General features: G+C 37.5%; 2 protein-coding genes across 5 annotated transcripts; one reads left to right on the plus strand and one right to left on the minus strand.

Moving 5' to 3' along the window:
• Positions 1-266: 266 nt before the first annotated feature.
• LOC116187020 (CLIP-associated protein) lies at positions 267-11,669 on the plus strand. 2 transcript variants are annotated; one of them, XM_031515592.1, is made up of 21 exons: positions 267-909; positions 1,796-1,951; positions 2,043-2,105; positions 3,054-3,122; positions 3,292-3,457; positions 3,984-4,145; positions 4,421-4,518; positions 5,107-5,181; positions 5,255-5,323; positions 5,402-5,487; positions 6,142-6,259; positions 6,474-6,572; positions 6,655-7,012; positions 7,160-8,925; positions 9,018-9,119; positions 9,577-9,681; positions 9,792-9,866; positions 9,945-10,013; positions 10,123-10,191; positions 10,876-10,977; positions 11,146-11,669. In XM_031515592.1, the coding sequence occupies exons 1-21, from the start codon at positions 577-579 to the stop codon at positions 11,302-11,304; spliced, it is 4,299 nt and encodes a 1,432-aa protein (XP_031371452.1). In that variant the 5' UTR covers positions 267-576; the 3' UTR covers positions 11,305-11,669. The 2 variants fall into 2 exon arrangements, with proteins under 2 accessions (XP_031371452.1, XP_031371453.1); XM_031515593.1 differs by having other exon boundaries at positions 268-909; positions 7,244-8,925.
• A 180-nt stretch (positions 11,670-11,849) lies between these two features.
• Positions 11,850-14,247, minus strand: LOC116187021. Of its 3 annotated transcripts, XM_031515596.1 has the most exons (6): positions 13,995-14,244; positions 13,625-13,900; positions 13,344-13,478; positions 13,206-13,243; positions 12,918-12,984; positions 11,850-12,434 (listed from the first exon to the last, which is right to left on the minus strand). In XM_031515596.1, the coding sequence occupies exons 2-6, from the start codon at positions 13,814-13,816 to the stop codon at positions 12,087-12,089; spliced, it is 780 nt and encodes a 259-aa protein (XP_031371456.1). In that variant the 5' UTR covers positions 13,817-13,900; positions 13,995-14,244; the 3' UTR covers positions 11,850-12,086. The 3 variants fall into 3 exon arrangements, with proteins under 3 accessions (XP_031371456.1, XP_031371457.1, XP_031371455.1); XM_031515597.1 differs by having other exon boundaries at positions 13,206-13,239; positions 13,346-13,478; positions 13,625-14,247; XM_031515595.1 differs by having other exon boundaries at positions 13,625-14,244.
• Positions 14,248-24,587: the final 10,340 nt, after the last annotated feature.

Raw genomic sequence — 24,587 nt, forward strand, 5'->3', positions numbered from 1 at the left:
ATGGGACCCGAATAAGTCTCAGAATCGCAAGCCGATAGTGATTGGACCTTCTCAGGTGAGAAGCCCGACCCACTTCTCCGACATTACGTACGAATAAAGAGGAAAGGGGCCATAATCGGTCAGTGAAGGGCCACTGCTGGCCGTCTCACTCCGACAACCGTTTGGTAACTAAACACAGTGGCACAACTCGTAAATTAGGCAAAACCCGGTGGCAACTATCTCAACCAACCTCACGAACCAACCCCCCCTCTCTCTCTGTCTCTCTCACCTTCTTCGTCTTCCTCCTTTCCCTTCACTCTTTCCTCTCTCTCTCTCTCTCTCACTCTGCGTTTTGCGGCACTCCACCGCTACTCTTCTCCCTCTCCCTCTCTCTCCCGCCTTCATCACCAACAACATCTCCGTCTCCTGCATTATCCATTTCTGAAATATCTCGCATTTCGGACGGATAACGTCTGACCGTGTCGGTCTCCGTGTGCGAGCTTCGGTCTCCCTGCACTGGCAATTGAGTCGCCGGAGAGTTCAGATCCGTGGGCCGCCGCACCAGATCCAGGGCCGTGGAAGTCCTAGACGGCGCCGATGGAGGAGGCACTGGAGCTCGCGCGGGCCAAGGATACCAAGGAGCGCATGGCCGGGGTGGAGCGCCTCCACCAGCTCCTCGAGGCCACCAGGAAGAGCCTCTCCTCCTCCGAGACCACGTCCCTCGTTGACTGCTGCATGGATCTTCTCAAGGACAGCAACTTCAGGGTCTCCCAGGGCGCGCTCCAGGCCCTCGCTTCCGCTGCTGTGCTCTCCGGGGACAACCTGAAGCTACACTTCAATGCGCTTGTCCCCGCCGTGGTTGAGCGGCTCGGTGACGCGAAGCAGCCAGTGAGGGACGCCGCTAGGAGGCTCTTGCTCACTCTCATGGAGGTATGCCCTTGATTTCTGCTGTCGCTTTTCCACTCTAGGGTTCCGCTTGTGCCGGGAAGTAACCAGTCAGCTATCACAATTCAGCTGATTAGCAACACAATGCCGCGTGTTTGGCAATTTTCGCCCACATTATTCGATGCGGCATTGCTTTATTGGTGTAGTGGAACCTAGCAATTGCTGCTTTTCTTGTACACTTTGAGTCAAGACGAAGTCAACAGACGAAAGCAACAATTAATGCAATGAAAGCATCACTTTTTGATCGGGTTCTTCAATCAGTTAGCAATGTTCTTGGGATCAATATGGTATAGCCAAAATTCGAATACAGTGCCACCATCTTTCCCTTTGCAAGTTAAAGTCAGAGAGTTAGTTAACTTGTCCCTTATCACAAAGTTGCTGCTGTCTGATTTCCGTCGTAGACTGAAGCGCATACTTAACTCTCTGCCATTTGTTAAATGTCTGAAAGATGAACATTTAATGAATCGGGGGAGCTGAAAGAGTTCATTATCCAGGTCTATCATCGCCTTTGAGAGAGGAACCTGACATATTATCTGAAGGACCATGGATCCGTATCTGATGTCAGGAACATTAGTTATGCTATCAATAGTAAGGTGGACATTGGACTATTGCCTCATGTAGATTGGGCTTTGACATGGTCCTTTTAGTGTCATCGTTGTTAATCTCACAAGGCTGCCACAAGCAAACTAAATAAACTAAGAAGTATATTATCTTGTTTTCAGGTGGATAGAATTACTACCCACCTCAAGTTCGTCTCTTTTTAGGCCAGTTTTAGCAATTCTCTGTTTTGGTTAAATTATCTCTCTGTTCTTTTTGTTTAATTACATGAACAGAAGAGAGTGGCTTAAGGTAATATATTTGATGTTGGTAGGTTTCTTCTCCAACAATCATAGTGGAGAGAGCTGGGTCTTATGCCTGGTCACACAGAAGTTGGAGAGTTCGTGAAGAGTTTGCCCGAACTGTTACTTCAGCAACTACACTTTTTGCGTCAACGGAGCTGCCCCTTCAGCGTGCTATTCTTCCTTCTGTATGCTTACTGAATTTTTTGGATGAAAAATTAATTATAATTGGGTTTTCCCTAAATATATGTTCTGATGAACGCTCATCTCAATCATCAGATCTTGCAAATGTTGAACGACCCAAATCATGCTGTCAGAGAAGCTGCTATATTGTGCATAGAGGTTAGTGTCATTTCCATTTCTTCTTTGTTTAATTTGTACTATTTTAGTACAAGAATGTATTTTATCGAGGTATTAGGGTTGCTATCTGTTTAGAGATTACGGAAAACAGAAAAAAAAAAGAAAGTGAAAATGGACTTTGGAGAATGACTCATCATATAGCTAATGAGCCACACATCTTACTTCACCCATGTGTAGCCGCTTTTTATTTTTGTTTATTATTTTTCAAGATTTCTTCATCTTGTTTTCCTGAATGCTGGGTATGCTATTGCTTCTTGATCTGTTCCTATGATGTCTTCTAGAAAAAAGTTTTCAATTTCAAATGCTTTGTCCTTTTTCAATGTCTGATTATCTCTGCCATACTTTTCTCCATTTTCTTTACTTGCCCTAGAATTAATTTTATGAGTAAACAAGATCCAGCAAATTCATCTAAAAGATGCAGCTAATGATTTTAGCTGGCAGTATGCTATTACAGCTTCTCTGGGGACTGGATTCTTTTGGAAGTGATATGGTTTTTATTCTTGATAAGTTGACAGTGTGAATCCACTGAAATGGCCAGTCTTTCAGACTTCAATCTCAATAAACAACATATTTCTATCGTAGGATCATTTAGCTTATTATCCTTAAATTTTACACCAACTGTATTAAGCTTTCTGCTTGCACTAATTAAAAACAAGTGAAAAAGAATATAACCTCTTATGGATTTTCCACTCTGTGCAACTTCTGGAACATGATCTATTCTTCGGACATTTTATGTTGCTTCTACTGAGAAGTCAATAGAAATGCTTTTAATGATAAAAAGATTAAAGGGACTCTGTTAAATTTTTTGTTTAAAAACACTATAGTTTTTTCTGCATTTTTTTTAGCTTGAAGTGTATATTACGAAGATTTTCTATATTCCTCTATGATTTTGTCATGCTAATAAAGTAAAGGTTGACGTTTTACTTTCAGGAGATGTATACCCAAGCTGGGCCTCAATTTCGTGATGAACTTCAGCGGCATTCGCTTCCTCCTACTATGGTGAATATATGGCTCAGAAAACACTGCTTTTGATTATCCTTTTCTTTTTTGTTTCTTCTTTAATTTTTGTTCCTGAAATGGTGAACTTGAATTTATTGTAAGTGAACTATTTGTCTCCTATGCCATTTTACGTTGAACTATTTTTCTAATAGACACCATATATATGTAGGTGAGAGATATTAATGCCAGGCTAGAGAGGATAGAGCCTCAGGTCCGCTCTTCTGATGGTCTTACTGGATCTTTTCCTGCTGGAGAAATGCGGTCTATGAGTGTCAATCCAAAGAGGAGCAGTCCAAAGGCGAAGAATTCTTCAAGAGAAGCATCCCTTTTTGGAGGTTAGCATCCATACTTGTAGAACCATCTTATATCTGGCGAAAGTTGTACTCATTAGTCCCAAATGTACGGCTAACTCTCTGTTCTAGTCCTAAACCTTTAACTGCTCTCTGTCTTTCCAAAATATTATTCATTTTTCATGTTGGTTCTAGTGTTATATCCAGCCTTCAGGGGAAAAAAGGGGTAGAGGTTTATGACCACAAATGGAAACTTAATTAATATGTGTGGAACCAAATTAATACTTTTAGATAGAAAAAAGTGTTCATGTATTATCTATCCGTGTAGCTGGAGGACAAAATTAGATCCCTTGGTATCTCTGTCTTCTATGTTCTCTGCATCATCATTATACCCAATTCACTGCTGTATTTATGTACATTATATATATATATATATATATGCTAAGTTATCTAATATACGATTTTATCTGGTTTTCTAGTTGGAATGTGTGGTTGACATATGATGAGTTGTTACACAGGGAGACTATGTCTAGCACTTCTAACTCTTGATTTGGGTTTCTGTTGTTTACAGCTGAGCATGATGTAACAGAAAAGCCCATAGAACCTGTAAAAGTTTATTCAGAAAAGGAGTTGGTGAGGGAATTTGAGAAGATTGCTTCAACACTTGTACCAGAAAAGGATTGGTCAATACGCATTGCTGCTATGCAGAGGGTTGAGGGCCTTGTTATTGGAGGTTGGACAGTTTCTGTCTCAATGTCTGCATTTATAGGCATGCATGCTTATATTGTATTTCGCTTTAATTGGAACCTAAATGACCTGATGGGTGGTTTCTGAGTTCACCAATGTATTTGATTATATTCCGAGTTTGAGCAATATTCAAGCAATCCCTTGGAAATTAGAGCTTTAAGTAGAAAACAGACCTACCTGATCAGTTAAATATTTTCTTTTCTGCATTGTCTCATCAGAGCATGCTGTTTACATGTTAATTCTGTTATTGCTTACTGTCAGGTGCTGCAGACTACCCGTCCTTTCGAGGACTCTTGAAGCAACTTGTCGGACCCCTAAGTACACAATTATCTGATCGAAGATCCACCATAGTAAAGCAGGTCTGCTTATATAATACGTCTCCTGCATCTGATTAGGAGTTGCAAATATAAAGGGGCCTACATTTTTCCCAGTTCACAAAGCATCATTAGTATCGTACTCTTGACAAAAGACATTCATGTTGCGGACTAATACACAGGCACAAGCTACTCTTTCAGGATCCTTATCTTGCCTATCTCACCCAATTTTCCTTTGAACTACTGAACAATTATACATGCTGTCTGTATATTCTTAACATTGTCTAACGGGGAAGTAATCTCGATCAAACCCCTCTTTTTTGGCAAATAAGAGTAGGCCTCGTTCATTTTTCTTGTAGAAAGGTAATCTCCTGTTATATGGGTTAACAACTAACAAGAGGTTGTAAAGGTTAGATGACTAGAGCTCTGCAGTCTAGACAAATGTGGTTCTATGAAGAAATGCATTGTGAACTTGGGATAATATTTTATATACCATTATATCTGCCTTTAGTTGTTTTGTTTGATTTGTATTTTATTAAATAATGATAACATTTGAGGGATCAGCCCTCCTTCAGTGTGGTATTTGAGATACTAAAATAGCTTATTCATATTGTCATAATTTTCTCAATGTAGGCTTGTCACTTATTGTGCTTTCTGTCTAAGGAGCTCTTGGGAGATTTTGAGGCGTGTGCAGAGATGTTCATTCCTGTAAGTTATCTCTATTTGTTCATCTAACTTAATTTGTCTAGTATTTCTACTAATGGTACGAAACAATAATCAGGTTCTTTTCAAGCTAGTTGTGATCACTGTGCTTGTAATTGCAGAGTCGGCAGATAACTGTATAAAAACGGTAAGATTTCTCTGTAGCTGTACTACATATTTTCTTTGTCGTGGCCATATATCTCAAAGCCGTAAAATTACTTTTCAGATGTTGCTAAACTGCAAGGTTGCTCGTGCACTTCCTCGTATAGCTGATAGCGCTAAGAATGACCGCAATTCAGTACTTCGTGCAAGGTACCTTTTCTTTCGAATATTAGGTGAATTCATTAAAATTTTGGTTTTTCCTCAAGAGTGCTCCTATTTACAAAATGTAAATGCGCCCAGACAGAATTGTTTTTGTCCTCATATTTTCTTTACTGCAAATTGTTTTGTATAAAGAGAGGGTATAAGGAACAGAAAAGCCTTGCTTCTTTTGCGAACTCCAAAATTGGCTACCAGTAAAACTCCTGAGGTCCACCTAGTGAACCATGACACTTTTGTCCTAACTGTCATATGACAACCCATATTTAATGTCTGTTGGGTTCTTCACTATCGTCCTTACAACCAAATTAATAGTATCAAGCAACACAAGCCACAAGAACCCATCTTGTTTGAATATCAGTTCCCCAATATCAAGGACCTACATTCTTCCCCCTTTGTTTGTTCTAAATTCCAGAATATTCTTTCTTCAGTTCCTAGTTGTGTCTTTGCACCTATATCTGGATGTGCTTTATCGTTTGGGAAAAGTCCCCTCCTTGTAATTGGGAATATGGGTGATCTTTCTCTTATGAATGAAGAAAGCTCTTACCTTCTATATTTGCTTAAGAGTGAGGCCTATGGAAAAACTTCTTGTTGCATGTTACTAGAGTCATGTTTTTTAATGCATCACGTTCTCTTCTTTAATGCCAGGTGTTGTGAATATGCACTGCTAATATTGGAGAATTGGGCGGATGCTCCTGAAATACAACGATCAGCAGATATCTATGAAGATCTTATACGGTGTTGTGTAGCAGACGCAATGAGCGAGGTATACCTTTAAAAGTTATCTTCCACTAAGACATCTGGTGCCAAAGATGCTTCTGATTTGTCACTAGTCATTGGTTTTACCAGCTTTAGTTTGACTTCACTGCTAACCAGGATTAGCATGGTGTTGTAAATGTGTTACATTCTTTAGAGCAACTTGTCTTTTTCTTTTAAGATGCTCTCCTTCATAGAGGGGTTTAATTTTTCAAAATTGGCAGGTGCGCTCAACTGCTCGAATGTGCTACAGAATGTTCTCAAAAACATGGCCAGAGCGTTCACGGCGACTGTTTTTGTCCTTTGATCCTGCCATTCAAAGGGTATGCCTGCTGCTTTTTTATATGAAGGATGAGATAATGTGATTTTCTGTTCTTGAGACATCCTTTTTTTTTTCTTGAGCAGATAATAAATGAAGAGGATGGAGGAATCCACAGAAGACATGCTTCTCCTTCTATTCGAGAAAGAAACGGTCAGATGTCATCTAAGCTTCAAACATCCAATCATGCAACTGTACCTGGATACGGGACTTCTGCTATTGTTGCTATGGATAGAAGCTCAAGTTTAACATCTGGAACATCTGTCTCTTCTGGACTGCTTCTTTCCCAAGCTAAGACACTGGGCAAAAGTAGTGAGCGAAGTCTTGAAAGTGTGTTGCATGCAAGCAAGGAGAAAGTCAGTGCCATTGAAAGCATGCTTAGAGGACTGGAGATTTCTGAGAAACATAACCCTTCAGCTATCCGGTCATCTAGCTTAGATCTTGGTACTGCATCACTTTTCTTAGTGCTCGTCTTTTCAGATTCAACTTGGTTTTGTGCATTTGGATATCAGTAGTTCAATTTATTTGAATGATATTAATTGCAATTTGAGTTGTTAGCAGTTAAAATTTCTGTTATTGGTCCTAGTGCAGGGTTTGACACTCCATCTTCTCGTGATCCACCATTCCCACCTGCTGTTCCTGCAACTAATCATCTCACAACCTCTTTAAATGCAGAGTCTACTACCTCAGGTACCACTAAAGCTGGTAGTCGTAATGGTGGGTTGGTTCTCTCCGATGTAATGTCTCAGATTCAAGCTTCAAAAGATACCTCTAAGTTATCGCATCGTAGTGGTGTGGCGGCCGAGTCTTTCTCGAAGCTTTCATCATACTCTGCTAAAAGAGCCGAGAAACAAGAAAGAGGTTCGTTTGAGGATAACTATGATGTCAGAGAGGCGAGAAGATATGTGAATGCACATGTTGATAGGCAATATCTGGACACACCTCATAGAGATGGAAACTTCAAGGATTTGCAGAGCAGTTATGTACCCAACTTTCAGAGACCGCTTTTGAGAAAACATGTGGGTGGCCGTATGTCTGTGAATAGGAGAAGTTTTGATGATAGCCAGCTCTCATTAGGGGATATGCCGAACTTTGTGGATGGTCCAGCATCTCTAAGTGATGCACTGAGTGAAGGACTCAGTCCGAGTTCTGACTGGTCTGCTAGGGTAGCTGCCTTTAACTATCTGCAATCGTTGCTGGAACAAGGACCGAGAGGCATTCAAGAAGTCATTCAGAATTTTGAGAAGGTGATGAAGTTATTTTTCCAGCATTTGGATGATCCCCACCATAAAGTTGCTCAGGCAGCTCTTTCCACCCTTGCTGATATCATCCCTTCATGCCGAAAGCCCTTTGAGAGTTATATGGAACGGATCCTGCCGCATGTTTTCTCACGGTTAATTGACCCAAAGGAGCTTGTAAGGAAACCTTGCTCAACTACGCTGGAGATTGTGGGCAAGACCTACAGCGTGGATTCTCTATTACCTGCTTTGCTTCGGTCTCTAGATGAGCAAAGATCGCCCAAGGCAAAATTGGCTGTGATTGAGTTTGCTATTGGTTCCTTAAACAAACATACTCTTAGCTCTGAAGGCTCTAGTAATACTGGTATCTTAAAACTGTGGCTTGCTAAGTTAGCTCCATTGGCCCATGATAAGAATACGAAGCTCAAAGAAGCAGCTATTACATGCATCATATCTGTTTACTCCCACTATGACCCAACAGCTGTGCTCAATTTTATTCTCAGTTTGTCTGTTGAGGAACAAAACACATTGAGACGAGCGCTTAAACAATACACTCCTCGTATTGAAGTGGACCTAATGAACTATTTACAGAGCAAGAAAGATCGGCAGCGTCCTAAGGCTATGTATGACCCATCTGATGTTGTGGGCACATCGTCTGAAGAAGGATATATTGGCGCACCCAAGAGAAACAATTACCTTGGAAGGTATTCTGCTGGTTCTGTTGACAGTGATGCTGGCAGAAAGTGGAGTTCTGCTCAGGACTCCTCCCTTGTCACTGGCAGTAGTCATGGGGCTTCTGGTGAAGTGTATGACAATCTATATCTAGACTCTTTAAGTTCCAAAACCAGAGATATGAGCTACATGGTGGAACCCACAGGACAGAAATTGGACCCCCTAACTGGTCGAATTGAAAGTTTGGATAGTAGCACGAACTTAGAGAGTTTGTCTACTCCCCGTTTGCACATAAATGGTCTCATCACTCCTGACCAAGTGGCTCCTGGAGGATTGGAACGACCTGATGAAGTTGCGGAGACAGACTTCAATCAAAATAAATCATCTGCTTTGAGGATCAGCACTACTACCGACGCTGGACCTAGCATTCCCCAAATTCTTCACTTGGTGAGATCCGCTTCTTGATATATATTGTTGCTTTTTCTAACAACAATATTCTTAATTTCTTATTTTCCTACAAACTTGATTGTGCTCTGCAGATTGGTAATGGCAGTGATGGTAATGCCTCTTCCGATAAACGTGATGGACTTCAGCAGTTGGTTGAAATATCTGTGACAAATGATGTCTCTATCTGGGCAAAGGTGTGTTGTGTTGTAGTACGCGATGCTTCAATCTTAACTACCTTTCTCCTGCTAAGTTTTTAACTGGTTGACAAACCTGTTTAGAAGGGTTCTTACTATAAGTTCTTACAATTTAATGTTGTGCTTGTAACATACTGTTAGTTATGGTCATCAATTTCTTGGAAGCTGCAAATATATGCTTTGGAAGTAATGTAGATGAAATGTGGCTAATTGTTTAAAGCTAGTGTTTTACAAATTAGTTCGGCAATCAGACAATATGCTCTCTTTTGCGTCTCCTGCATTTTGCAACCCAATTGCTGATAAACTTTGTTCTTCTGGAGCAAAACTTTTAAATCAGTTGTGATGTTTAGAATTTTCAGAATTCTATATATGGAATCGAGATTGATTCTGTCCTGTTCTCTATTTTTTATTGGTAATCAGATCTTCTACTGACAAGCAAAAATGGTTTTGTTTGTAGTATTTCAATCAAATTCTGACAATTGTACTTGAAGTGCTGGATTATTCTGACGACTCAATCCGTGAGCTTGCTCTGTCGTTGATTGTTGAAATGCTGAAAAATCAGGTCTGGTCTTCTTTACTAATGAGGCCTAGGGCTGTCTTTGATCTCTCATATGTCGTGAGCACTCTTTTCTTACATGTCCATCTTCCTCTACTTGGCTGTCATTGTTTCAGAAAGACATGATGGAAGACTCTGTTGAGATTGTTATTGAGAAGCTGCTTCATGCTACCAAGGATGTCATTCCAAAGGTATATTTGAGATTCTTTGTTTGAGCGCCGACACCCACTATTTTAATGGTCCTGAGATTCTTTTCCTCCCCTTTTCAGGTTTCTAGTGAAGCTGAGCACTGCCTGAGTATTGTGTTATCGCACTATGATCCATTCAGATGTTTAAGTGTATGTAATTGTGAACTCTCTCCCACTTCCCTCAACATGCATATCTGGCTGAAGAATTTTGTGGGCTTTTGATTTCTGATTTCTTGAGTTTGTTTTCTCTTTCTTCCAGGTGATTGTTCCATTACTGGTAACTGAAGATGAGAAAACTCTTGTTACTTGTATTAATTGTTTGACCAAGGTATGTATGTTGATTAATTACGTACAAATATAATATAGTCTTGCTAATATGTTCTCATGTACTGTTCACTGCTCTATGCAAATGGTACTATCTTTCCATCAAAGTAGTTTACTAAATCATCAGCTAATTCGCAAAGTTGACCGCTCAACTCTTTTTGCATTGCCTTTTCTTTGTTGTTTCTTCCAATCTAAATTTTTGAACAGCTTAAACATGTTCTCCATTTTTCAAGAGCAGGAAATAATATATGATTTACCAAATATTTTCTGGAAAATGCATACGGAGTAGAGATGTGAGAAGTGTTTGTTTCGGTTTTCGGTGCAAAGTCCAAACTGGAACCGGTTTGTTGTGCCTCTTGAAAAAAGAAAAAAGAAAAAAAGAAAAGAAGATCCTAAGGAAAAGATTCTTCTGGTTTAGTAGGCTTTCTTCACGGCTTATGGCTTTTCTTACAAATTGAGAACATGCATGGATCTTGTTTGAACTGAACTGGTTTTTGGCCTGAACCCACACTAATGATAAATTTCATTTGGTTCAATTCTCTATACCAACTACCTACAGAATTTAGAAAACCCAACATGGAAGAAACCTTTATCTCTTCTATGGTTTTCCCAATTTTCACAACGCCTAATGGCTAATTCCGAGTGGGCTAATGTAACAAGTGCTTATGAGGGTGGTGGTTTTGTTCAGCTTGTGGGGCGACTCTCACAGGAGGAGCTGATGACTCAGTTGCCATCATTCTTACCCGCAATTTTTGAAGCTTTCGGGAACCAGAGTGCAGATGTCCGCAAGGTATTGTCTTTCACCTTTTACCTTTTCTTGAGAAAGGGATGGGGCCCATTTTTCTACCGCAGGGAAGGGATTACACTTTAGATCCCTGTAGTTAAGTTCAAAATCTTGATAAAATGCTAGATGTTGTCTTCTTGGCCCTTGTCTAATCTTTCACTTCGCGATATGCAGACGGTGGTTTTCTGCCTGGTGGACATATACATCATGCTTGGGAAAGCATTCCTTCCTTACCTGGAGGGACTCAACAGCACACAGTTACGGCTTGTCACAATCTACGCGAATCGAATCTCACAGGCAAGGACAGGTGCTGCAATAGACAACAGCCAATGACCTGAGCCATCCACATGCTTGAGCCCATTAAAAAGCTTTTCAGTAGGTTGGTGTCCCGATTGGCTTTTCTCAGCTTCGTTCTTTTGTATATTGTGTGAATGGCGTCATTTTGGCTTCGGGTTTCCTTTCTTCATGGTCTTACCTCAATTTCTCTTGTACCATTGTTTTCTTAATTGTCATTGTTGTATGGGCTGGTTGGTGGTTGGGTGGTTTTGAGGGGTTTGAAGAGAATTGCTTTTCCTTGTGAGGAGGAAGAAGGCAACTTCCTTTGTGCCCACGCCAGTACATATTATGTCATATATATATATATGGTAAAAAAGGTTTCTGTTTGTTCTCTGATATAAATATCATATACATTCTGCTGCTACATTTCACCCGATCTATGTTACCATCGTGTGATTAAGCAACAAGGGATATTTACGGTCTCACCCTCAGATGGTCTCTTCTTTGTGCCTCTGTTGTACCTTGTATCGTCAGATTTGCACCTCTAGAGCCATCAGATATGTACTGGTCTTCATATGAGTGCAGATTTGATCCCCATTAGAGATGTCCAAAGCAAAGAAATGAAACATAAAATCAAAAAAATTGTTCAGACACAAGTTAGTTACATAAGTCATAATGTCCTCATTTATCTATCCTAGTAATCTGTATAGATCTATAACATGGACTGAGGTGGTGCACTCCACTATTATGCTGAGGCGCCGACGACAAAGAATTCGTGGCTACAAAGAATTCCTTAAAAAGAATGGAATACTCTATAGGGTTCATACTGTATTTAAAGCTTAAACAAGCAATCCTGTGATGAAGCCCAACAAAGCACCGGCCATGACTTCGACCTTTGTATGCCCGACTCTTTCTTTCAAAGGAGAAGTCATGATAATGCTAGCACTTGCAGCTTCTCCTTGTGCCTCCTCTTCCTCTAGGTCATCCCGTCTCAGCAGCGTCGAGGCCAGAGCTGTTCTTGAGTTATAAGAGCCCACCATCGCTTCCTCCTGCGCGGTCCGCTCGGCTGGACCTGTACCCACTGCCGTTGATTTTCTGTTACCATAATCAATCTTCCTATTGACAGTGGCGTTCAGCATTACTCTGTTCATCACCTGTGCATGCTTGCCGACTTCCATTCTCACGCCCTGCACGGATGAATCATCTGCTTTTAATTGCTCAAAACTATGGCTTACAAGCAGCGAGAAGGCAAAAACACACATAGCTTTCTTTAACTAATTACTAACTTCTCTAATTGTCAACAAGTAGAACAGCGTATTTTGGAACACTTGTATGATTTGCTTTAGCACTAAAACAATGCCTTCCACTACGACATAGATGAGGGGTCATGGTGGTGAAAACTCAAGTCAGGCAAGCAGCTTTGATGACACGAAAAATTGTCATCTTCAAATGAGGTAACGATAATCCACCAAATTAACTAGGAGGTGCACTAACTGATTGCAAGTGGTGAAATAATAAGCTATGAACCAACCTCAAATGATTCTATCCTTCATGCTCAAATGAATATGAACTCATCCAAAAAAAAGAACATGAACCCATTTTTCTTTCGAATTCACTTCCAGTGAGCTTGATCAGATGATTTTGGTTTTTGCCTCGAGTTTAGAAAATACCTGTGCGTCATACATGACTATAACAGCATAAACAACTGCAAGACCGAAAATTGGGTCTGAGAAACCCCTGCAAGTTGGAAGAAGACATCCTGTGAGTTTGAATCACCTATATGAGGCTAATGAAGATTGAAAGCCGGGCTGCGATACCACGTGTGACCGCTGACCACCTGATCTAAAAGCTTAAGCTTGCCAATGAAAGTGGGGGACTGATACATTTTACAATTAACAGAAGATACAAAGCAACAGTCATCATAAAGAAGGCGGCAAGAAAGAGGGGAAAAGCTCGACCTCTCAAGTGCGACGGATGTTGCTGCTGCCACGACTGCCTGACCAATGAAAGAGACGGATAAGTGTTAGATCATATCAATGAGACGAGAGACAATGTCATTCCGTAATTCGAATCAATCCGACAAGGAGCGAGCTTACACAGGAATGGGTAGAAGGGAAGCCCCCAGGCTGAATGGCTGCCCTTAGATCAAACCCCGTCCGATACAGAAAAGCGGAGGCTAACGGCTTTGTCAGCTGCCCAATAGCCGCGGAAGTGGCACTTGCTATCAAAACCTTCCCCCATCAAACAGATCCCAATACAGCAGAAGTTCCCAACTTCAGTGAGTCCAATAATCAAACAGGTAAGAGCACCAAAACACCCCGAAAGCTAAAGCCGATCGAAAGAAAACAAAGAAAGAGACAACGATATTAATCCTTACTTTGTTATGTACAATCTGTGCTATGTCATCAGCTCCAACTCCCAAGGACCCAACAATCCTCCTCCTACCGCTGCTACCACTACAACAATCAGAAGCTCTGTTCAGCCTCCTAAAACGAAATTCAGAAGCTTGGAGGAGCTTCTGAGAGCTTGAGGCGTAGCAGGTTGCCCAACAATGGGCATGAGCCCCCATGGCCTCCCTCCCTCTCTCTCTCGCACACGCACACGCACACGCTCTCAAATCAATTACTGGGCAAGGGTCAGCTCCAATTCGTCACTGAAGAACAGTAAACAAGAACCGTAGTTCAATCACGGCTATGGAGGACCTCACAAAAACCCAAATGGACAGAGAGATGGAAGGAAAGCCTCACTGGGTCATTGAAGATGTGAACAGAAGAAGCAGCTGAAGGTGGATGAGACAACACAGGAAAGGGTAAAGAGTGGATTCTTGAGGTCATCTGTTGATGGAGAGGTGGGGGAAGAAGACGACGACGACGACGACGGAGATGAGTGGCTTTGGGAAAACTGAGATTGGGGTCTTCGAATTTGGACCGTTGGATTGGCTCGCTGACCAAAGTTGACCGTCAGATTCTTTTCGTCCCGCGCAGATTCCGGGCAGACGGGAGCCTCTCTCCCAATGGTCCAGCCCTCACGAAGAGACAAAACATTTAATTAGAGTTAAAGTTGAGTTAGATTTTGATTGGTTTGTAATGATTATGTTGTTAAATTATAAGAAAAAAAGTAAAAAGGTAATAAATAGTTTTATATAAAATAATGATTAAGTAATGATTGTATTGTTGAATTGTGGAAAATGTAATGAATAGTTGAGAGAATTTAGTATTAAAAATTAAATTGAATGATTAAAAAAATTTTAAAAAAAATAATAATAATTGTGTCGTTGAATTGAAGGTAAGTGAAGTTGAGTTAATATTTTTCGCTCGAAGAAAAAATTTTAATAGAAGTAATAATTCTCATGAATACGTGCAGATTCCGTGCAAACGGGAGCCTCTCTCCCAATGGTCAATCCCTTACAAAGAGACATAACATTTAATATTTTTCGCTCGAAGAAAAAATATTTAATAGAAGTAATAATTCTCATGATTACGTTCGCGGCCTGATAAAGATTAGGTTCGAAATTATTGGAAAAAGTTGCTTGCAGAAATTGTTTTATCTCGTTTAATTTTTCGGATCTTCTCGAGAGGTTCATGGAGATAATATAAAGGGTGAATTATTGATATGAGGATAATTCGATGATGATTTGTTACAGAAGCAGTATGTTAAAGTCATGAAGCATGTCCCGTTTCTAGATCAAGAGATCATGCATAGCTCGGGTTTGACCACAATTGAGCTCTTATCGATCTCGCAGCTTCCCGTATCCCATTAGAACATGTGATTATCGGAGGATGTGGTGTTACTAATTAATCCAGTGTATGGCTTTGTCGAAATAAGGAACTGAGGGATTCCTCGCACTTCTCTGGTGTTGATAGAAGGACTCAAGAAGGTGGTCAATAAGTTTGCATCATCTCATGCGGAAAGCCTAAACGTAGGTAGACTTTGCAGGTATCTGATATGCTCAGACTCCGTCGATATATGGATCTTGAAGGGATATTGAATCAGTATGTATGCATGCATATATGTATGTACACTGCCACGCTTCCTATTAAACCTTTCTGGGTCAATAATTGTACCATTGGATGCTGCAAATGTTTGCAGAAAGATTATCCCAGAGTTCATCAGGAAGACATAATTACATGAACGCATAGATCTCTTTGTTTTTCATAAATTTTATGTTGTTTGGCCTGGGGGTACTGTAATAATGTTTTCCAAATGATGTTCCTGTCAGGAAGTTCTCCCGTTCCACGTACTGGACTGCCTACGAACACCTCCGAGCATGCTCCATGTTGATCCAACGATTCAAAAACCCGAGTGATTCATGAATGGTTCAGTTCATGTGCTGTAGAATTTTCACATCTAGCCAAAGAATCGGTCCTAAAATCCTAAAGAAAAGAAAAGGGGAATTCTTTCGACTTTTCCGAAACTCGAAAGTCGAATCTACAGTAGCTTTTGAAGTTTGGATGTAACCTGTTTCTTTTTCCTTTTCTCTTTTAAAGAGAATGGACTTGCTTGAGACATCTAATTCAAATATATCACTTTGTTGGGCAACTGCGAAGAACATAGTAGTTGCATTGTACTTTCTTAACGTGAAATATACGATACAACAAAACCATATCCTTTAATTTCTTTGTTAGGGAAATATTTCGGTCAAGTCATGCCTCTCAACCGTTGGATCTTTACTGTTGGGCCTTCTTCGTCCAATTTTTAAAAGATCCAACGGTCGTAAGGCTCCAACTGGATCTCCCGTGACTTGACTTCCTTCATCATCATATATCTTTAACGCTCTATACGTACATGCCCTTCTTAAAGGTAAAATATGATACGTTTGGCCTAGCTTTGACGACCTATCATTCCCCAGGAATGTGTTTGCAAAAAGTATGGTCGCAGATTAGATTATTGGCGTTGCAGGGGGTCTCTATATATTAAAACCTTTTATGGTTTTATTTTAGGCTATATAGCTCTGGTAATAACTGCGTCTTTCTACAGTGACACTGTCCTAATTTCATGCCAATGATTTCATAATTATAGACTGTATTAAATGGAGATTAGGTTATATAATATGTGTGTGTATATATATATATATGATCAAAGAAGGTGTAGTGCAATAATATACGTTTTTGATTCCTAGTTCGATATTTATTTTGGAATTATCTTTACTCAATTATTAACTATGAAGATTATTATTTCATTGTAGTATTAACATGTTTGGGGGTCAATGTTATGAATGCAACTGTATTCAGTCCAAAATGGAACAAAATGAAAAGGAAATGATTTTCATCCAAAAATATTTTACCTCTTGATCTGGCAAACCCCTGTATGATCTTGAAATTAATGATGAGCAAAGAATTTAGAACGATTGCTTCATAGAACTCATTCAATTATAAGTAGCAATATTTGAATGTAGAGGTCACCGTGATCTTTGGAGCCGAGCTCCCAAAAGACCCTAGGATCGTCGAATGTGACTTGTGAGGGAGGCCGTCTAAGAGGGGACTGTACCATCATCCGATGAGTCCATGCTAGTCATCAACCGTCTGGTTTCAGTATAGTAAAAATTTACTTAGATATATGGGAAAAGAGTTGGAAAGTATGTTGAGCCACAAAAGTGGAACTCAACCACCCGATATTGTGGCAAGAAACTGTTTCTGCCTCATTATCCACTTGAAATCTCACAATAATTGGTGTTTTCTGCAGGAAAAACAAAAAGAGAATGAAAAAAAAAAGCCAAAAAAGAAGTAAACAAAGTCAAAAGCGATAATTCGCCCCATTGTCACATCAAAATATGTAATGTGACTCCGTTGTCACATCAAAATATAATGGAAATCGGGCAATTTCGCAATCACGAACGAAAATTGAGACTGAAATGCTAAGACGACGTCCCTTCAACTAATGCACCTAATTAAATCAGTGGAAAAGGAGTATTCGAGCAAAAGGAGGATGCGGTTTTGCGCATGTGTTAGAACGTGCAGTCCAACTGAACATTTGAAGTCCATGATCATGGACCTAAAAGGGGATGGGAGAAACAGAAATAAAGGAGTATAAGGAATCTTACTAATCTATATCTATAAAGTTGTATCTCATATAATAAATAAGATTAGAAAAATAAATATCAATATTATATATGATCACAAATTTAAATATTTAAATAAGGCTTATGGTTAAAATGTATTAAATAGTAAAACAACTAAAAGTTTTTTATTTATTATTTTTAGTCATTGTTAGCAAAGAAGTATTATATAATTATTTATAATATGAATTTATAAAAATTTCTATAATTTTTTATCTATTCAACTTTTTATATTACCGAAATATCATGCCCTTTTATATTTAAATAATATTTAGACTTAAAAAGTAATATAACTGTATTTAATGTATTTACCGTAAATCTATATACATATAGTAAAAGAGAATTGGTACATTTATTATGCATTAAATATATTGGTGCAACTAATTAATTTTATATTCTAAAAATTTTTAATCAGTTCTAATTTTATTTTCGAGAAAATGCTTCAAATAAAAGATTTTATAAGTTTTCTACCATGATAATAACTAAAAAATATTTTAGATAAATTTTGTAAATAAGCTTTTTGTGCTTATATTATTATTGCAACAACTAAGTATATGTATATATATATATATATATATGTAACATCGACAATATACTAATGAAGAAGAATTGTGCACTATATTTTAATATTTTGGTTTTCATGATTTAAAAAATGAAAAAAAAATCAATTTTCATATTTTTATACAACATGAAAATCATTAATATGAGATTTATAAAAAGATTCAGTTTACTTATGAAAACATATTTGATACAGATTGAAAATACTAATATAAATATTCATAAAAGAAATCACTTGGTAAAACAATTAATTATATTTTTATCACAGCTGTATATTTCATTCATTATTTGAGTTTCCTTATATCATAACATAAAATATTTTAATGAGAATTTGTTAATTTTGATAATATTTTAACACAAATTTGAGCAAAATAAACACCATCAATCACTCATGCATCGGACGGGAAAAAGTTAGTATACATAAGTAAAGGATAATTGGTGCATTTAATGACGTGGATTAATAGAGATGATGAATTGTAAATTAATTTGAATATATGGATAAACATAAATAACATATAACTAATTATACAATTCCAAAAATATATAATAAAGAATTATTATACTTAGAAGTTATATAGATATTATAATTACAGTGAAAATTATAATAAGTATTGGTTATTCAAAGAGTAATAATTAATAATTTTCAAAACTTATAACTAGTGAAATGCCACTCGAATCCAAAGCTAGCTGGTTCTCCCTGTAATGCGTTGAGGCGCAACAATTGAGTAGATATATGGGGGTAAAGCACTGTTTCGGTGCCCATTTATACAAAATGGGAAAGGGGCTCCGCAATATGATGAGAGGCTATGCCTCCCATAACAAAAGGATCAAAACCTTCTACACCCCACGTCGAATTTACAGATTGTACCTTTCCAGTTAGACCATATGGATCGCGACGTTTTCTTCATTTTTTTCCTCGTTCCTGTTGTTCTAATTCATCGATTACCCTCTGAAACAAGAAGTTCCGGTCTTGGGGAGATAATACCAACCACCTGATGTCCATCTGACGCATTTGTTATGGTTATTACATATCCCCTTTTTACGGAGTTTTATTTTTTTAGCCAAATACAACACTTTACTAAGGGGTTTTTTTGGATCGGTGTAACTTAGTAGGGACTCCGATATTCCCCTAGATTATGTACATCGGAGTTTCTCGCGTTTGACAGAAATCTCAAACCCGAGAATCTCAAAATTGATATTCTCGAGCTTTGATGGGCCTTAAGAGATTACACTTGAGGGTGTAATCTCATAATACCACCTTTGAGGGTGGTATCATGAGATTATGCCTTGAGGGATAATCTATTTTTTTTTCTTTTTCTTTTTTAAAGCCCATCTTTTTCTTTTTACCTCTGATTTTACTTTTATATATATATATATATATTTATGCTTTGTTTGTGTATATATATATGACCGAGTTTTTATATATAATGATGAATATGGTGTATATATATACACATATATAGTTTATGTTATGTGTACCAGATGTAGCAAATATTTATAATAAGCTACCCAAATCCCAAACCGATCTACTAGAACTATCCTGCAATATAAAATATTTATAGCAATATATGTATATGTGTTTGTTTATGTAATGTTATTATGTAGGGGGCCCTTGTATGTATGCTCGATTGCATGATAGACATCAAAGAGAAGGGAAACACTATCCCCATTTTGTGGAGCAATATGCAGACGTCTTCTCTCTCTGATCTTGTGTTGTCTGCTTCATTGGCATTTTCTTCATCGCCAATTATCAATTTATCACTTGTTTTGCTTTTTTTTTTGATACATTTTGTACACAGCACTTTAAGATTTTGTTTATGCCTCTGATCTCCTTACCATTTCGGTCCCAAACCCAACATGGACACTTTCAATCCTATTTATTGACCACTAAGGATTTTACTACACGCAGGACTCTTGCCTTAGGAAAATTACGGCTGCCATGTTGGCCAAAAGCTGCCAAAATTTTAACTGGATTAGTCGAGATCTTCAACCGCGGTTACCTTAAGCAAAGTTTCAGGTTCGAGTCATATGAATGAAGAAAATTCACGCTATGAGATTTTTATCTCTTAGTGGGCTAATTTAATGAACTGGATTAATAGGAATTATTGGGCTTCTAAAAATTAGAGTACGAAGTGTTATTCTTTTTTTTTTTTGAATACCATGCTTGGGAGTGTGATCGCCAAGTAGTCCAAGCTCATTTTTTTAACAAAAAAAAAATAGAAATAGAAAAATACTCAGGGCATGTTTACTTTGAGATGGATCTTGGCAAGATAGTATCTTAATTCTTTTTTTGGTTACGAATGGGGCCATGAGCTCAATAATTGAAAAGAGAAATGAGAAATAAAAGGGCACGAAATAATACACTGATAAAAATCGAATTTGGAGTCTCTTAATTCACAAGTAATAACGTGTGTCATACATTGGACCTCCTTTCTCTAGTATTCTAAATTTTCACAAGCCTATAACTAATGAAGCTTATATGTAATTCAAAAGTCATAACTGATATATCAATTTTTCATTGTAGGATTCTAAATCTTAACAACCAACCTAGTTATATGGGTGTGCATGTATATATATATGTATGTAAGTTAAATACTTATAAAGTTGTCCAATTTCGAGCAACATGAGACAGAATATGAAAACATTTAATACTGTCGCAATTTTTTAATTCTTCATTATTCTAATAATTTGTTTTATTTTAATATATATTTTGTTTATCTTTAATGAATAAAATAAGAAAAAGAAAGCAATTATGTTCGTATTTCTATTTTGTTTTATTGGGTAATTTAAAATTTAAAATAAATATATTATTTAATTAATAAAAAGAAAACAAAATAATCAATCTATTACTTTCTCTCTTTATGCTCGATCCCCTTCATTACTTTTCTCATCAAAAATGAAAAATTAGTAATAGTACATGATAAATTTGATATGAGACCAAAAGTTAATGATTTTTGGGTAATTTGCCATAATATTGATTTTTCTATGTCCTATTCTATAAAAATTGACAAATATTTTTTTAATTTTGAGTATTACAACAAAAACTTCATTTGTACATTAGTGAGATAATAAAAGAGAACATATAGTTCATACGTGAAGTGAAAAGTAGTGTTGTACATAACATTTTGCTTTGTATTTAATATTTAGTATATATTTTATTCAATTTGTAATGAATAAAAAAGAAAGAAATTTTGTCATATACTGATGTTGTTTTGTTACATAAATTAAAAAAAAAATAAAAGAACTATTTAATGCAGAGATAAGGAAAACGAATGGTCTTTTTTTTTTATTTTCGTAAATATTCCTTCATTCCATCTTGATTAATTTATTGATATCATAATCACTACTTTTTATGTGTACTATTTCCGATCTCCAGGGAAATTTTCTTTTTTTCATTTAATTTAATTTTATCATTACTTTGATTATTGATAATATTTTGTAATATTTTGTTAACATTTTAAAATATTGAGTTGTGTCTTACAGTTAACTTTTATAATCAATTAAAGTAACTCATGGCCATCTGCCCCTCTTAGGAGTAAGCTCTTGATATTAAATTTTGCACAATGAATTGCATCAAACGATGTAATGTAAATTAATGTACTCAAATGTGAATATAGGAGTACTATAAATACGATATTTATAGATGGTAATATCACCATGCAGTTTACCAAAAACAAAATAATTGTAACCAACATGTGTTGATTTAAGCGATTCGGCACTTATTTTCCTTAAGTAAGATTTCGGATTTAATCTTATGAATAGATAAAATCCATACCGGGAGAGTTTTACCTCCCTTAGTCAGATGACTCGGCTCAAATCGAATTAGTTTGGGCCACATATGCTTTCGGATATCAGGATATACGCCCAAAAAAATAGCCGTGCGTGCACGGGCACAATGCTAGTGCATTGTATATATATGAATAGCAGACAAACGGTATGCACATGGGCTAAATCGTGTTTATTCATGTAACTTGGCCCAATAATAAAATGACAAATGGCTGCATCTTTCCGATAAACTTCTGTAATGGTGCAATTAATATGCGCCCTCCTCCTTGATTATTAGTAACAATTGTTAATTTCACTTACTGCATGTAGGAGGAAATCAAACGCACAATCTGACGGGTCAAATTAAAAGTAAATGATTGCACTTGCAGTCTCGTTATACACATGAGATCTAGTCAGAAATACATCTGACTTGAACAAGATCCGAACAGACACGATGAACCTTAAAAGCAATGACTCACGTGCTACAATGACAGGTACTGATGACTATAAAAGCAGTAACTGAAGATTCTGTGTTCTAATGGCCAAAGGCATACATCGTCGTCCAAACATAAAAAGCAAGAATCGAGGATCTTATACAGATTCTTATGTCGATTTTGAATATATCTATGATTTTAAGCATTAATTGTAGGCTTTTACAGAATCAATAATAAAGAACCGATTATAGATTTGGTACCGATCGAGATCGATTTGTAAAATAAAACAATTTCTTCAATTTTTTAATAATTCAATTCAATTTTTACTAATAAATTCTTTTAACTATTTATTAATTTTTCACAATTTAATAATACAATTATTACTTTTTTCAATTATTCATTACTTTTTTATATTTTTTTTATAATTCAACATTACAATCATTACAAATTAATTAAAATCAAAACTCAACTCTAAAACCAAACACACTGCGTGCGTTCCTTAACCGTCTACGGTCCACGAACAATAGATTATCTGTGGCTTAGACCGAAGCCATAGTCCCACATGGCAAGTGGGGCCCGCCCTCCGGAGTGGGAAAATGAGATGAGCGGCTCACTTACGCAGAGGCGCGTGTCGACTGCTTCCAACAACGGCGGTACGGTCATCCATCTCCGTATTTCTTTCGATTAATTAATCAATTACTTAATTAATATTTAAATAATTCATTAGGATCATTAATTTAATGCTGATTAAATTAACAAGATCGTTTCCTTTTGAGGGGAATATAATAATCGAATCCTAATTAAGTATTATTTTTGAAGACGGTTTACCGTTAATTGTCATTTTCCTCCTAAAAGCAATCCCACTCTCCCAGTCAACATATTTAATTCCCAAACCCTCCACACCCCCCCCCCCCCAACCCAAAAAAAAAAAACAAATCACAAGCCGTCTCTCATCTTATCATAAAAAAATTTGTTCCCAAAACATTCACTCTCTGTACAAAATATTCATTAGTAATCTTATATCATCATGTAAACGTGAAAAAATATTGATAGAATTACAACAAATGAATGAATATATCATCACTGTCCCTACGGAATCTCTCTCTATCAATTGACTGAAGTCATGGAAGAGCGAATGCTTTTTTAATTGAAGGATTAGGGTGGCAGTTTTCAATGATTTATATTCATGCATCATTATGGTGATATATAGCATAGTTCTCTTTTCGGGCCAGGAGATCTATAGCATGATTATAGCATGTGACATGAGTACGCTATTAAATAGTCTAGGATATGGAATTTCTTAATTTCATTAATTGAATAACATGTACAAAGCATAGATATATACACTTGTGCCTATGAAGGTAATCGAAAAAATTAACAATTACAAAGAAATAAGGATGGAAAGTGCAACACATAATATACATAAGAATATCGAGGAGGATCAAATCTTGTATTCCAACACCTTCATCCTTAGTACTCCCCCTCAAGTTGGACGTGAATATCGTGAACGCCTAACTTGCTTAGCAAAAAATGAAATCGTTCCTTGCCAAGAGCTTTCGTGAACATGTCTGCTAACTGTTGTTGTGTAGGCACATGCTCTGTGACAACGCATTTGGCTAATAAATGCTCCCGAATAAAGTGACAATTTATTTTTATGTGTTTGGTTCTTTCATGAAAAACCGAATTAGCCTCAATATGTGGTGCAACTTGATTGTCACAACAAAGTCTTATCAGCTCTTTATGATCGACTCCAAGTGACTTGAGAAAACTCTTTAGCCAAATTAGTTCACTTGTGCTCGAAGTCATCGACCTATACTCTGCCTCAGCCAAGGATCTTGAGACCACCCTTGCTTCTTTGTCTTCCAAGATATTGGGCAACCTCTTAACATGACCAAATAACCCGTTATAGAACGTCGCGTCATAGGACACCCTGCCAAATCCGAATCACAATATGCCACTAATTGAAGTGAAGTCGCTCTTAATAATATTCCTTGTTCTGGCGTGCTTTTCAGATATCGTAAGATTCTCATCACTGCATCCCAATAATTCTGCCGAGGATCCTGCATAAATTGCGACAAAATATGGACTGCATAACTCAGCTTAGGCCTCATAATTGTCAAGTAAATTAACCGTCTTACTAGCCTCCAATATTGTCCAGGATTGGATACCCTACATCCCGAATATGCATTCAATTGATGTTGTTACTCCATAGGAAAGCTGGCTAGTTCAGCTCTTATCATACTAGTCTCGTCAAAATGTCTAGTGCGTATTTTCTTTGATCTCCTTCCCTCTTCGACCAATTTCGATCCGCAAAAAATACTTTAGGGGGCCTCGATTTTAATGTGAAAGCACTGACAAAGGTACTCCTTTACTGCTACACATCATTCCAAATTATCTCCGCAAGAATAAGGTCATCCACATAGACCAAAATAACCAAGAAGGCACCGGCCTTGCAAATGGTGAAGGGAGAATAATTAGCATCTGATTAATGAAAACCATATCCACATAATGTCCCCGTAAGCCAAGCA

The sequence above is a fragment of the Punica granatum genome, chromosome 8 (assembly GCF_007655135.1).
Source record: "Punica granatum isolate Tunisia-2019 chromosome 8, ASM765513v2, whole genome shotgun sequence".
In the NCBI taxonomy this organism is placed as follows: Eukaryota; Viridiplantae; Streptophyta; class Magnoliopsida; order Myrtales; family Lythraceae; genus Punica; species Punica granatum.

Bases quoted from the DNA above. Each gene is read 5' to 3' on its own strand.
- LOC116187020 (XM_031515592.1), top strand. From the start codon at position 577: ATGGAGGAGGCACTGGAGCTCGCGCGGGCCAAGGATACCAAGGAGCGC. The intron at 4,146-4,420 runs GTTGGACAGTTT...GCTTACTGTCAG, and splicing joins TGAGGGCCTTGTTATTGGAG to GTGCTGCAGACTACCCGTCC. The intron at 5,324-5,401 runs GTAAGATTTCTC...ATTACTTTTCAG, and splicing joins CAGATAACTGTATAAAAACG to ATGTTGCTAAACTGCAAGGT.
- LOC116187021 (XM_031515596.1), bottom strand. From the start codon at position 13,816: ATGGGGGCTCATGCCCATTGTTGGGCAACCTGCTACGCCTCAAGCTCT. The intron at 13,479-13,624 runs GTAAGGATTAAT...TGATGGGGGAAG, and splicing joins CACAGATTGTACATAACAAA to GTTTTGATAGCAAGTGCCAC. The intron at 12,985-13,205 runs GTCGAGCTTTTC...TCCAACTTGCAG, and splicing joins ACATCCGTCGCACTTGAGAG to GGGTTTCTCAGACCCAATTT.